At 40.3% G+C, this 12695-nt stretch overlaps 1 protein-coding gene across 5 annotated transcripts in view; it reads left to right on the forward strand.

Annotated features, from left to right (window-relative positions):
* The window catches only part of LOC125259435 (transcription factor COE3), a 117341-nt gene that overhangs the window by 83426 nt on the left and 21220 nt on the right, over nucleotides 1-12695 (forward strand). For all 5 annotated transcript variants that reach the window (XM_048177063.1, XM_048177064.1, XM_048177066.1 and 2 more), the window contains exon 11: nucleotides 10749-10837. In XM_048177063.1, coding sequence (XP_048033020.1) covers nucleotides 10749-10837 — 89 coding nt within the window. The remainder of the gene's footprint in view (nucleotides 1-10748; nucleotides 10838-12695) is intronic.

Here is a 12695-nt window from a genome sequence, read left to right on the forward strand (position 1 = left end):
GTAAGGTGTAAGGGATGGGTCAACAGTGTAATTATAAATGTAATTAAAGAAATGAATTACAGATGTAAATACATGCAGGTATTTTTGTAAATATAATTCCAATGTAAAAACATATGTATGTACACAATAAGTGCATTGTATCAAATGAGTAATTTAAATGTAAGTTCATAGTGGTTAAGGCCACCTAATATAAAGTGGGACCGATTTTAAAATATATGTATATATATATATATATATATATATATATATATATATATATATATATATATATATATATATATATATATATTCAATTTGCAATATTCAAATTGCAATTCTGTATCCTGTTTGCTACCACAGTTCAAATTGAAGTTGTTATTTTATTGCTATGAAAGGCTTTCTCAGTTAAATTCTGAATATCACACAACTCTACTCTGCACCTGGCTCTACCACTACAGGGAAATGTCAAAGATTGGCTGTGTCCAAATTCCCTGAAAGCATTTAATGTGTGGCATGGGCTAGTTAGGACATCTTGTTAGATTAGCAGAATGTTAAGTCCAATTCTCACTTTCATTGTTGCAGCTGGTACCTGATAACTATTACGGCTTTGTTGCTTTCTCACATTTACTCTGTTCTCTCTGGCTCTCCCTTCGGAGAGATCTTCACTCTTATTCTGTTAGTTCTGCTTTCTGCCTGCATGCATCATTAAATCCTTCAGTCCACCAGCTCATGTCTCTCTCTCTCTCTGTCTGTCTCTCGGGGGGTTAAGACTCCCCAGGTGTTGGGTTAGAGGAAGGAGGGCGAGATGAGTGTGAAGAGCCTGAGGGTATTGACTTTCCTGGGAAAACACAGCTCTCTAAAATCAGTAGCCAAATACTGCAATAACTCAACAGCCATTGATCCTCTTTCCCCTACGGCCACATTGATCTATACATTACAAGCACTGAGACTGGCGGCATGGATCCAGCCTACGCTAACACAAGCCTCCCAATAGCCAGTAACTTACTGCCTCTGCCATTATAATCATAATAATAAAACATGTGACCAGAAGTGATGTACAGTTAAACGACAGCACATCGTACCTCTGGTTTGCAAGCATTCAAGCAGTATTTGGGGCATCAAAAAGTCCGCATTTGATTTGGCCTTTTGGGTATACCGTTTTATTTGATTGCCTCAGTCAAGGAGATCCACCAGATATAAAACTTGTATCTGAAGCATCCTCTCAACTTCCTGAAAGGGGAGGGCTACTATTCCCTTAGCAGTGCTGCATGCATTCCAAGCAATTGCACAATATCCTAGAAACAGAGGCTGAGAGGATACTGGAGGTGCAGGACTGTTAATACGAAGAGTGCTGTTCTCTTGGGTGCCAATGTGCCTGTCAGAACTTGCCTGATGCTTTCCAGGCTGACAGCCTTTGGCATTGCAAACAAGAGCTGTAGCATCTTTGCTGGGTGAGACCTTTTGTTTAAAAGACTCAGGGGTCACTTAAATTGGGTGCTGGGTTACAGAATGGACAGGGACAGGGGGGGAACAACCTCCCCGAACACTTGCTCAACCCATTCTGGGTACCTTATTTCAGCTTGTCTGAGCCTCAGTTGTAGAATAGGGGTTGTTTTGTGAAGCTAATGGCTGTCATGGGGTTGTAGGGTAGGCTGGCGCAGTCCCAAAGGGTTAGGAAGGGTGTATATGTTTTTTGGTGGCTCTAAGTGCCCAGACTTCATACATTATGCTATTGCCTGAAGCGAATGTAAAACTAAAGCTTACTTTAGGTTCAAAGTGTGTTACATTGACTTGCAACTCTGTTAATGGGATAATAATTTTATTGTTTATTCATTTTCATGTCGTCCCAAATATGTATGACTTTCTTTCTTCTGTGGAAAAAGTAGATATTTTGAAAACTGTCTCAATGTCTTTTTTGAGAATGGGCGACAAATTTCAATCTAAAGTGTCCAGATAGAAATTTGTTGCCCATTCTCATTGGGAAAGTGTCCAAGCAACATCGCTCGGCAACATTGCTAAAAAAGTTGCCTCGTGTATCATCATTTAAGCCAATGGGATCCAATGTTGTTCTTTTGGATCCCATTACCTTTTATTATACAGACAAACAGGTGAAACATAATTCAGAATATCTTCAGGTTTGAGACAACATGAGGAGGAGACTAAGAGAATTGTTGAAAGGAAGAGACTTAGGGAATCGTTGTAAGGGATTGGATGTCAAAGCTACACAACAAAGATTTTCTCAATTTAGCTATGTAATTGCCACAGCCTGGGGCCCGAAGAGTTGATTGGAAAACCACGGAGCACCCAGCTGGTATGCAACTTAAAATCATGGGCTGGTTTTGGAACCTGCTCGCTGTGTTCTCACATCAGCCAGAGGTTCTGGCGCCATCCACTACAAAAGCTCTTTAAAACTGGCACTAAAGCTTAATGGCACAGGCTCTGTGGACAGCGGTGGCTGATGTTTCTCAAAGACCGTTCCCATAGCCGGAGCTCGGAGAGGGACCAGGAGCAGTTCACTTGTTGCACAAGCCATGGAACAATGGGCCACTTTGTTACCTTTTCATCCTCGGAGCGGGCAGATGGAACACATTAGCGGAACGTTCCACTGGATGAGCTCTGCAGGGCTGCCGAGCACGTAGAACAGGACCCGGCATGATGTCATCATTTCGTTCAGTTGTTTCACAGCTTGGACGCCGATGTGTTTGTGAGTCTCACACTAGGAGGTGGTCTGTCAGCAGTATCCTGACTGCGGAGTATATTGGTGAGACACTTTGACAGTAGCTGAAGTACAGCCTTTTAGTGAAATCCATATCCAGGCTATTGGCATGCGGTAATCTAATTAATGTCAAATTTCAAATGTTAGAAAAGCAGAAACGTCATCTTTTTTTCTTTCTTATTAGCCAAGTAACATAAAGAGTTTGTCAAGAGTATTTTTTTAATTCATATTTTTGTATTTGCATAAATGCTAAGACAGATACAGCCATACATTATTGATATGCCACAATGCTTTTTCTCACGATATTGTATTGATACTTTAAAACTTTATATCAATGTTTGTTAATGCACCAAAATAATAATTCTTTGTCAAAATGGAAACTGAAAATTATTATTTTTAATTATAATTATTTAAAAAAGAAAATTTAATAAAACAATTTCTTTTTATAATTATTTTTTAATAATTTATATTTTTTTATAATAATTTGAAATATTGGATATGTTTTTTTTAATATTGCTCAATAACTCTGTAGACACAAAAACAGAATTTTTGGTAATATAACAAAATTTCTTATACAATTTTCCAAAATTTTGGTGCATTTGTATTTATTTATTTTTGCATGGCCTACAGTTCCATAATAGAGAATTAGGTCATCTAAATATGCATAAACTCTGAGACAATAGCTGTGTCCCAATTCAGGGGCTGTGTCCTTCAGAGGTCCCATTTGAAGGCTGCATATGTCATTGAGTCGGTCTCATTTAGGAAAATTAACCGTTAGATTGCAAAGTAATAGAGAAATTACAGTAATTTACACCTCATGATGAATAACAGTCAATTTTATTATGGTTACTTTTCTTAAATGAGACCTGAGACCTTTTCTTAAATGACGACTTGAGGACGTATGCAGCCTTTAAATGTGACCTCCGGAGGACGCAGCCCATGAATTGGGACACAGCTAATGTTTCTCGGTGCAGTCAGAGCCACTCAATGAGGATCTAGAGAGATTAGAAACTATATTGAATGTACTAATGTATTGAATCAGGATGTATATATTGTGATTTATATCGAATCGTGATGTAGTTGGCGATTCATAGTCCTATGATACCAACTCTCAGATATGTGAAAAAGTGTGTGCTTTGCAGTGACTTGAATGCAGTAAACATTTCCAGTGTGGAAACACTGAAGCAGAAGTGACATTAACACACCAAGCTCCTTCTGTTACCCCTACTCTCTCTCTTTCTCCTCAGAGACCGAACGGTGATGCAACCATGCTGATTACCGCTTGCATCCGTTTGCCTTGCCGGCTAGATATGTTAATCATCTGTTAGGTAATTGCCTCTGTAGCGCCTTGATTAAATTGAGTGACACGTCAAAGAAGTGTGCCTCAAAGCCATACTTCCCCCACCTGAGGAGCCTGTTATTATTTTGGAGTCACAGCCTAAAGTGTCCCCCCATGAAATGACTAATTATCCAACATTGGTTCCACAGGTCTTCTCTTTAAGAGAAAAGTGATTCCTTTGATAGTGATATGAGTCTCGACTCTGTAGAGGAACGACACATTCCCCTTGTGTAGAAAAGCCTCCTCTTATTTTTTTCCACTGATCTTATTTCCCATCTCGTACATGCATACAAAATGACTGACACACGTGAAGTGATACAGCACACGTGCTTTCCCGACATCTTGTTGCTCCCTCACGATAACGTCAGACCAAAAGTGAGAATCATTTGTTGATTATTATCTGTCCCTAAAATCCAGACAGTGTTTCATAGTGCGGTGTCACACAGGGGTAAAACCAAGGTTAGCTCAGCTTTGTAATTGCTGCCATAACAGCGAATCGTGTTCAAGACGTAATTAAAAGTGTGTGGTTTTTAGTGCGAGTGAGTCTGTGTTGTCTGCGTGTTTGAAGAGGCCAGGGTGGGTTTTTCTTCATCTTCCCTGGTGGCTCTCCACTTTAAAGCAGCCTGCGCGCCCTGCCTCTACTGTCAATCACAGTTTAAAGTTCATGAAATTTCTATGAGGATCGATCCAGGGAGGAGGAGGTGGTAGGAGTGTTTGGGGGTTGCAGGGGTTAGGGATGGGGGAGCGGGCCGTGATGATTGATCCAAACTTGCACTTTGAATCTCACTCCTTGTTTTATTCCTTCAGAATGGTGCGAAGAAGCGCATTCTGATTTTTCCGTCAGTTGCGATGCAATGCGTTTCCGTGTGGCGCGGCCTTTCTGACGTGAGGACAAAGAGGAGATGGATGGGTTGAAATCGATGACACGCAACAGGGGGGTCTTCAGACGTTTGTCAACAAGCCAGATCTGCGACCTTGCAGCGACAGACTAGAACGGGAAAACAAAACGCCTCCTCACGTCGCCCCGTTGTGCACCTGTAAATGTCTTCCCCCTAAAGAGTAGCGGGGCAATCTAAGTGCGAGATACCCATCTGCAGGTGAAAGAGCCGCTCTGTGCCATTCTCTCCCATATCAATCATGTAGCACATGAAAATGAGAAATTGAGGCATGTTGCGTCGGAATCCGAACCTGCATCAAATTCCCCATTCCATCAATGCGCCTCCCATGGACAAAGCAGGGCTTGATCAAGTGTTTTAGATGGGCCGAGGGCTCCATCTAAAATCATTCAGTCTGCGTTAGGGGGAGACCGCTGAAATAGCCTCTCTCTGAATGGTTGCGATTGTGGCCTAAGGGGGCATGACTACGCTTACAATCACCGCATCACGGTGGCTAAGAAGGAGAGAACAGGAATGGATATGGCACCTAAAAAGCCCTATGTTGTAAAGACAGATGCCATCAGGGAGAGGGGAAACATGATCAGCCGGGAGGCCTGTTGGAAAGTGGGAACAGGAGAATGTAAATAGAAAAACAGTGGAGGGTAAATAGATGTAAGCCCATCGGAGAGCATGGATGTAAACAAGCGGAGACTAAACGTACATACAGTTGGCGGGGGATGAGTTATTCGGGTTGGGCTGGGAAATTAAGTGCTGTGATAGCTTATATTGCAGGGTTGTGTTCCATTCACAATTTGAATTGAGAATTTACATTTCTGAATTTGAATTGTGGTAGCAAAAATACAGCACTGCAATTCAAATGTGAATATAAGGAAGTACAATTAAAGGGTTAGTTCACACTAAAATGAAATTTCTGTCATTAATTACTCACCCTCATGTCGTTCCAAACCCGTAAGATCTTCGTTCTTCTTCAGAACACAAATTAAGACAGATTTTTGATGAAATCCGAAGGTATCTGAACCACACATAGTCATCGTACTCTTTAAGGTCCAGAAAGGTATTAAAGTCATTGTTTAAATAGTCCATGTGACTACAGTTTTTCAATAGAAAACAACAAAATTACCACATTCAAGGTCCAGAAAAGTAGTAAAAACATTGTTAAAATAGTCAACGTGGCTACAGTGGTTAAAACTTAATGTTATGACGTGACTAAAATACTTTTTGTGCGCAAAACAAAACAAAAATATCGACTTTATTTAACAAATTCGTCTCTCCCCTGTCAGACTCATACGCACTTGACGCAGTGAACGCAGTTCATCGCTTCCGTGTTTATGTCCGAACGCCGACTCAGTATTGGCTGGCTCCTGCACGCATGCATCATGCTTGCTCACGTGACCAGTGTCGGCCAATACTGAGCCGGCATTTGGACATAGAAACCTGGAAGCACTGAACGTAAATAGCGTAGGAGAATGACGAATTTGTTGAATAAAGTCGTTATGTTTTTGTTTGTTTTTTCGCACAAATAGTATACTCGTCACTTCATAACATTAAGGTTGAACTGCTGTAGTCACGTTGACTCTTTTAACAGTTTTTACTACTTTTCTGGACGTTGAATGTGGTAATTTCATTGCTTCTATTGAGGACCAAAAAAACCTCTTGGATTTCATCAAAAATATCTTAATTTGTGTTCCAAAGATGAATGAAGGTCTTACGAGTTTGGAACGACATGAGGGTGAGTACTTAATGACATATATTTTATTTTTGGGTGAACTAACCCTTTAAAATCAATGGAAATTCAAAGAAAGTAAAACTGAATTTTTTTGTCTCATGTTCAGACAGACTTTACATTTTGGATGGACAAAGCCTTGTTTTAAAGTTTAAAAAAGGTTTAAAGATGTAATTCAAAATAATCTTATTCCTGTCACTTCAATTTTAAACCCAGTTCAGCTTCCTTTGTGTTGTGTGTGGAGCCAATTCCCCTGTTGAAAAAAACAGCATCTGCTGGTTAGATATGTTTTGAAGCCTGGCAGCTGGTTTGAGCTAGTTTATACTGGTCCTTAGTTGGTCATGAGCTGGTTTAAGCTGGTCAAGTGCTGGTCCTAAGCAACTAGCTCCAGCTCAGGACCAGTTTACAACCAGCTCATAACCAGCTTAAACCAGCCCGTGACCAACTAAGAACCAGCTTAAACCAGATCAAAGCAGCTGCCATGCTTCAAAACATACCTAACCAGCATATGCTGTTTTTTTTCAACAGGGTCTTCATTTACATTCTCTGCTTTTTTCTCATTCTGGTTGTATATCTTTATCTCTCTTCTTTTATTTCCCTCCATCCGACTCATGCTGTATTAGTAAGCATTGCCCTTATTAGGTCTGGCTATCATGAGTTGGTGCGTGTTGAGTGGTTTCCCAGTCAGCCCTATTTGACCTCTGACTTCTGCAGAGCGTGTAATAAGAACAGAGAGGTATGCTGGGATTGATTTTAGAGTTGCACGCAGTACCTCTAATTTGCTAGCTAGATAGAGCCTCAACAAGCTTATATGTGAGGACAAACGCAGGTCTGCTGTGCAGGTTAACTGCAAGTCAGAGGTCAAATGCTTGACGGTTTTGCTGGGAGGATTGTGAAGCGTGTCGATGATGATGGCAGACACGATTCAGACTTGACCCTGTTGTGCTGATGATCAAAATTTCGACAGTAATAGATCTTGGTATGCAAGCGTATGAGAAAATGCTTTTTTTGTCTTTTATATGGCGGCTCATTGTGTTGTCCCGTCCCACTGGACATCTGAAAGTGGAAATCATATTAATCTTTCACTGTTACCTCACACTCCACAGCAACCTTCTATTTAGCATCAGTAGATCTCAGTGGAGAGTGTGATAACCTTCAAATGAGAACAAGAGAGAGAGAAAAGAGATGTTCAGCCCCACAGCGCCTGCAATAAGGAGATGATTAAATTAATAATAAATATACATCCCTCTATTCGTCTCCTCCAACACACACACACACACATACACTCGCCACCTCTTCAGCGAACTGCATTATCTTTCCCTTTTCGCAATCACACGTCAGGCACAGCAAAGACGCGTGGATGGCTGAGAGGAAGGGAGAAAAAATCAATACAAATTACGACGGAGAAAGTGGCACTGATGGCTAGAATTGCAGCATATGTTTACACTAAATCAGGCAATCTATCTTCATATGGGCTGTGTAATGCAGGCGGGGTCAGGGTTCGGCCCATGCACACACACTCTCCAATTACTCCCACTTCTCGGCGGGAGGCAGCCGTATCGATTGGCTGAGAGGACAGAGGCCCTGCAGGCAGCCAATGGGGCGCTGGGGTCAAAGTTCAGGGGGATTTTAATAAGAGAAGTAATGGGCTTAATTTCTTGGGGGTGTGATAGAGAAACAAAGCCCTCCCTCTCATGTCCCCTGTCCGACGGTTCATTAAAGACCAAGTTTTATGGGATTGCTTTGTGAAATTGCTCTCATGGACGCTCTTCCTCCGTTGTTCCTGTCTCTTTCCTTTTCTTCTATTTTTTTTCTTTCTTTCTCTGTTTGTTTTTGTTCATTCGTTCATCTGATAATTTGTTTGTTAATGTGATTCTTTCTTTCTTTCTCTTTCCTTATTTTTTTCGGTCTTTATTTTCCATCCATCCTTCCTTCCTTCCTTCCTTTCTGTCTTTCTTTTTCCTTCCTTCCTTCCTTCCTTCCTTCCTTCCTTTTTTCATTTACTTTCTTCGAATTTTACTTTCAAAATTATTTTTTCTTTCCTTCCTCTTTTCTTTTCCCCTTTTTCCTTCCTTCCTTCCTTCCTTCCTTTCTTTCTTTCTTTCTTTCTTTCTTTCTTTCTTTCTTTCTTTCTTTCTTTCTTTCTTTCTTTTTCCTTCCTTCCTTCCTTCCTTTTTTACTTTCTTCATTTACTTTCAAAATTATTTATTTTTCTTTCCTCCCTCTTCTTTTCTTTTTCCCTTTTCCTTTCTTGACTTCCTTCCTTCCTTCCTTCCTGCCATTTCTTTCTTTCTTTCTTTCTTTTTCCTTCCTTCCTTCCTTTTTTCATTTACTTTCTTCAAATTTTACTTTCAAAATTATTTTTTATTTCCCCCTTTTTTCTTTTCCCCTTTTTCCTTTCTTTCTTTCTTTCTTTCTTTCTTTCTTTCTTTCTTTCTTTCTTTCTTTCTTTCTTTCTTTCTTTCTTTCTTTTTCTGTCCTTCCTTCCTTCCTTCCTTCCTTTTTACTTTCTTCATTTACTTTCAAAATTATTTCCTTTTCTTTCCTCCCTTTTTCATTTTTTTGATTTCCTTCCTTTCTTTCTTTCTTTCTTTCTTTCTTTCTTTCTTTCTTTCTTTCTTTCCTTCCTTCCTTTTTTCATTTACTTTCTTCAAATTTTACTTTCAAATTTATTTTTCCTTTCCTCCCTCTTTTCTTTCTTTCTTTCTTTCTTTCTTTCTTTCTTTCTTTCTTTCTTTCTTTCTTTCTTTCTTTCTTTCTTTCTTTCTTTCTTTCTTTTTCTGTCCTTCCTTCCTTCCTTTTTTACTTTCTTCATTTACTTTCAAAATTATTTCCTTTTCTTTCCTCCCACTTTTCTTTTCCCCTTTTTCATTTCTTGACTTCCTTCCTTCCTTCCTTCTTCCATTTCTTTCTTTCTTTCTTTCTTTCTTTCTTTCTTTCTTTCTTTCTTTCTTTCTTTCTTTCTTTCTTTCTTTCTTCGTTCTTTCTTCTGTTTTACACTCTTTTTTCCCTGAAACTTTGTATCCAGATGGCGACGAATATCCAAAAATGTCCAAAACAATGGGTCATAGATCGCTTACTGAGTCTAATCACACTGCTGTCTGATCAAACTGCAGTTCTCTTGACCTGGAGAAGGAACGTGATCGTTTCCACAGCGCCTTTCTCAGAGCGTCCTGAGAGACTGTTCCTTCACTTTCACAGGGGCATTGAGTCACAAAGATCCCCACACACCCCCTCCTCCGCAACCGCTGTCACTCCGTGAGCTCTTTTCTCCTCCTCGCTGTGAAACCAGCTCAAACAAATTTGATTTAGCAGCTCGCCGAGACCCATTCCCGAGGAAAGAAAACAAATATTGTTATAATGGTAATAACATCTATTTGCCGCGCGCAACAAACGGCACCGGGCCCTTTGAAAAGAGGCCCCTTCTCCTGCGCAGCCACCTTATTCTTATTCATGAAAGCACCGCTTATGCATATTAGTGCAAACTAGGTATTCTACTCGCTAGCATTTGGACTGTCAATCATCCTTACGGAATACAAGAGGCAACGGTGACAAAAGCGGACCGGGCAAGAAGGCTGACAAATTGTCCCCAAAGTCAAATTTGACAGCCTTTTATGATTAATGGGCTTGATTATGGAGAAATATCTCCCTAACTGCTTTCCGGGTGTTTCTTTCTGCCATCGTATCGCAACAGAGAGATGGAAAAGAGGGGCTAAGAGGAGGTGGTGTTTGCAGTGAGAGAATGAAATAAAACGTGAACAGGGTTGAGTGAGAAGAGAGGAATTGAATTAGGCAGGAAAGGTTAGAGTTTGGGAATAAAGAAGTGTAAAGGGGGACAGGAAGGCCATAGGGCCTCACTCAACACTTCATAAAACAAATTCACACAGGGGGAATCCTGGATTGATGCCACAGGGATGAACGTAAACAAATACACAGGGAGAAATGTACATATGCACGAACTGATATTTCTGCTGAACTCTGGGGCGCCATGGCAGAGAACTCTGGGAAAATGACAAGATGATATAACGGCCTGTTTCTGAGAGATTTGCAGTCAATTAAATCAAATAAAGATCTTATTTTCGGTTTCTCCTGCAGCTCTGAATGAACCCACCATAGACTACGGTTTCCAGAGGCTACAAAAGGTCATCCCTCGTCACCCTGGAGACCCAGAGAGGTTACCTAAGGTAAGTGTGGTGTGAAGAAATTGCTTTCGCTGCATATTTTTTCTGTTCAATCAAAATCATACATTTTGCTTTTCCTGGCCATGTTTGTAGATTTACACAACCTCTCCTGTTTTTGTAAGAAATGCTTGGCATAAATTTTAAAATAGGCGTAAAACATTCGCGAGATGGGCATTGTATATTTCAGCCTCAGATTTGGCTTTGCATCTCCGTTCTTGCTGCAAAGGATGGGTGTTTTCTTATGTCTGTGAAGCAAACCTTGATTCTGAAAGCCTGAGGGTCTTCTGTTTGATAGCGTAGAAGAGCAGCTCGTACAGGCTTGTGAATGAAAAACAACTGTTTGTGTGATGCTGGCTTTGAGAGGGTGAGATGGAGGTTAGATCGGTGCTGTTATCCATGCTGGTGGCATATTGCAGCTTTGAGGCAGCAACAAGCAACAAATCAAAGAACAAAGCTGATATGCAACGGGTGCAGACTGTGTGTATATGTTCAAAACACACATGCATACACACACACACATACACATCGAGTCGAGCGCAAAACTCGATGTGCCGTCAGGTGCCCTGGGCGGTTTGCCGCCTGGTTAGTATGAAAAGATTATTTTCCCCTAAAAAGGCAGGAAGCTAAGTGAGAGAGATTCTTTCGGGCAGGGCTCTGGTGTAGGAGGGGATCAGATCTGATGCGGACTGACACTTTAAAACAGCTGCCAAATTGAAACCATTTATCAAAATCTGACATCTGAGATCCAGTCACCAAAAAAGCAGTTTATTTGTAAATTGATACTAATAGTGAGCATACATTGTCTGGCCGCTTTGATGCTGCGATACGTGGCAAGGGGAGACCGCCAGCTATCACCTCTTATATACTTATACATTCAAGAGGAAAACTCAATAAGAATGTAGGCCTTTTTTTTTTTTTTTGCCGCCTTTTTCCTGTTCCTGGTGCCTCGTTTTTTGACACAGTCCTATAAATAAATAACCAAGTAAATACATAAGGCAGTAAGGAGGTAAATAAATAACTAAGTGAATGAATAAGTAATTGAGCATGCAAATAAGTAAATAAATATACAAATAAAAAGTTGGTAAATAACTATTCCAAGATGTGCATGAAAAACTTAGTATAACAAAGGTGTACTTACATAATATTAAAGATATATGGGCCAAGCCAAAAATGACAAAATATTTACTGATCTTTTAATGGTCTTAACCATTTTAATCACAAATCACTGGTCAGGAAATTAGAAAGAATTGCACAAATATTGTAGATAAAGTATTTTAGCACAGAATAGGCCCCAACTTGCAGACAGCTTTTTACAGGAAGAGTCAGTGTTATTCCACTCGATGTTAATGGCATCAAACAGTTCACGATTGGTTGAAAAATGTCTCCCAGTTCGTTTTTTCGAGTTTGATGTGAGACCAAATATTCACTAATCTGGACTCTGACCAGGCCAAAACATGAGCCTGATGGACTTGTTCTCAAGCCACTTCTTCGTTGTCTGCATTTTGGGCAGGAGTATTGTCTTGTTGAAAATCTGATCACTCCTCTTTAGATAACAACTTTTCATTTGTGGGAAATTAAGCCATTCCGCAATATTTTCCTGTACTCCAAAGCTATTCACAGTGAAGTAGCTCACCAATACCAGCAGCTAAAAAGGCTCCCCACACAATGACGCCTCTTCCTCCATGCTTCACTGTGGTAGAGATGCATTTATTATTATATTTCTCACCAGATTTTCAGAGACCCTGCTCTGGAGCATCACCATGTAACTCATGTTTCATTGTGATTCATCACTCCACACACAACTTCCCATATTCTGCCAAAAACCTAATTCTGTCTTTGATGTTTTTCTGAGACAGCAGTG

This window comes from Megalobrama amblycephala, linkage group LG23 (genome assembly GCF_018812025.1).
Source record: "Megalobrama amblycephala isolate DHTTF-2021 linkage group LG23, ASM1881202v1, whole genome shotgun sequence".
Classification (NCBI taxonomy): Eukaryota; Metazoa; Chordata; class Actinopteri; order Cypriniformes; family Xenocyprididae; genus Megalobrama; species Megalobrama amblycephala.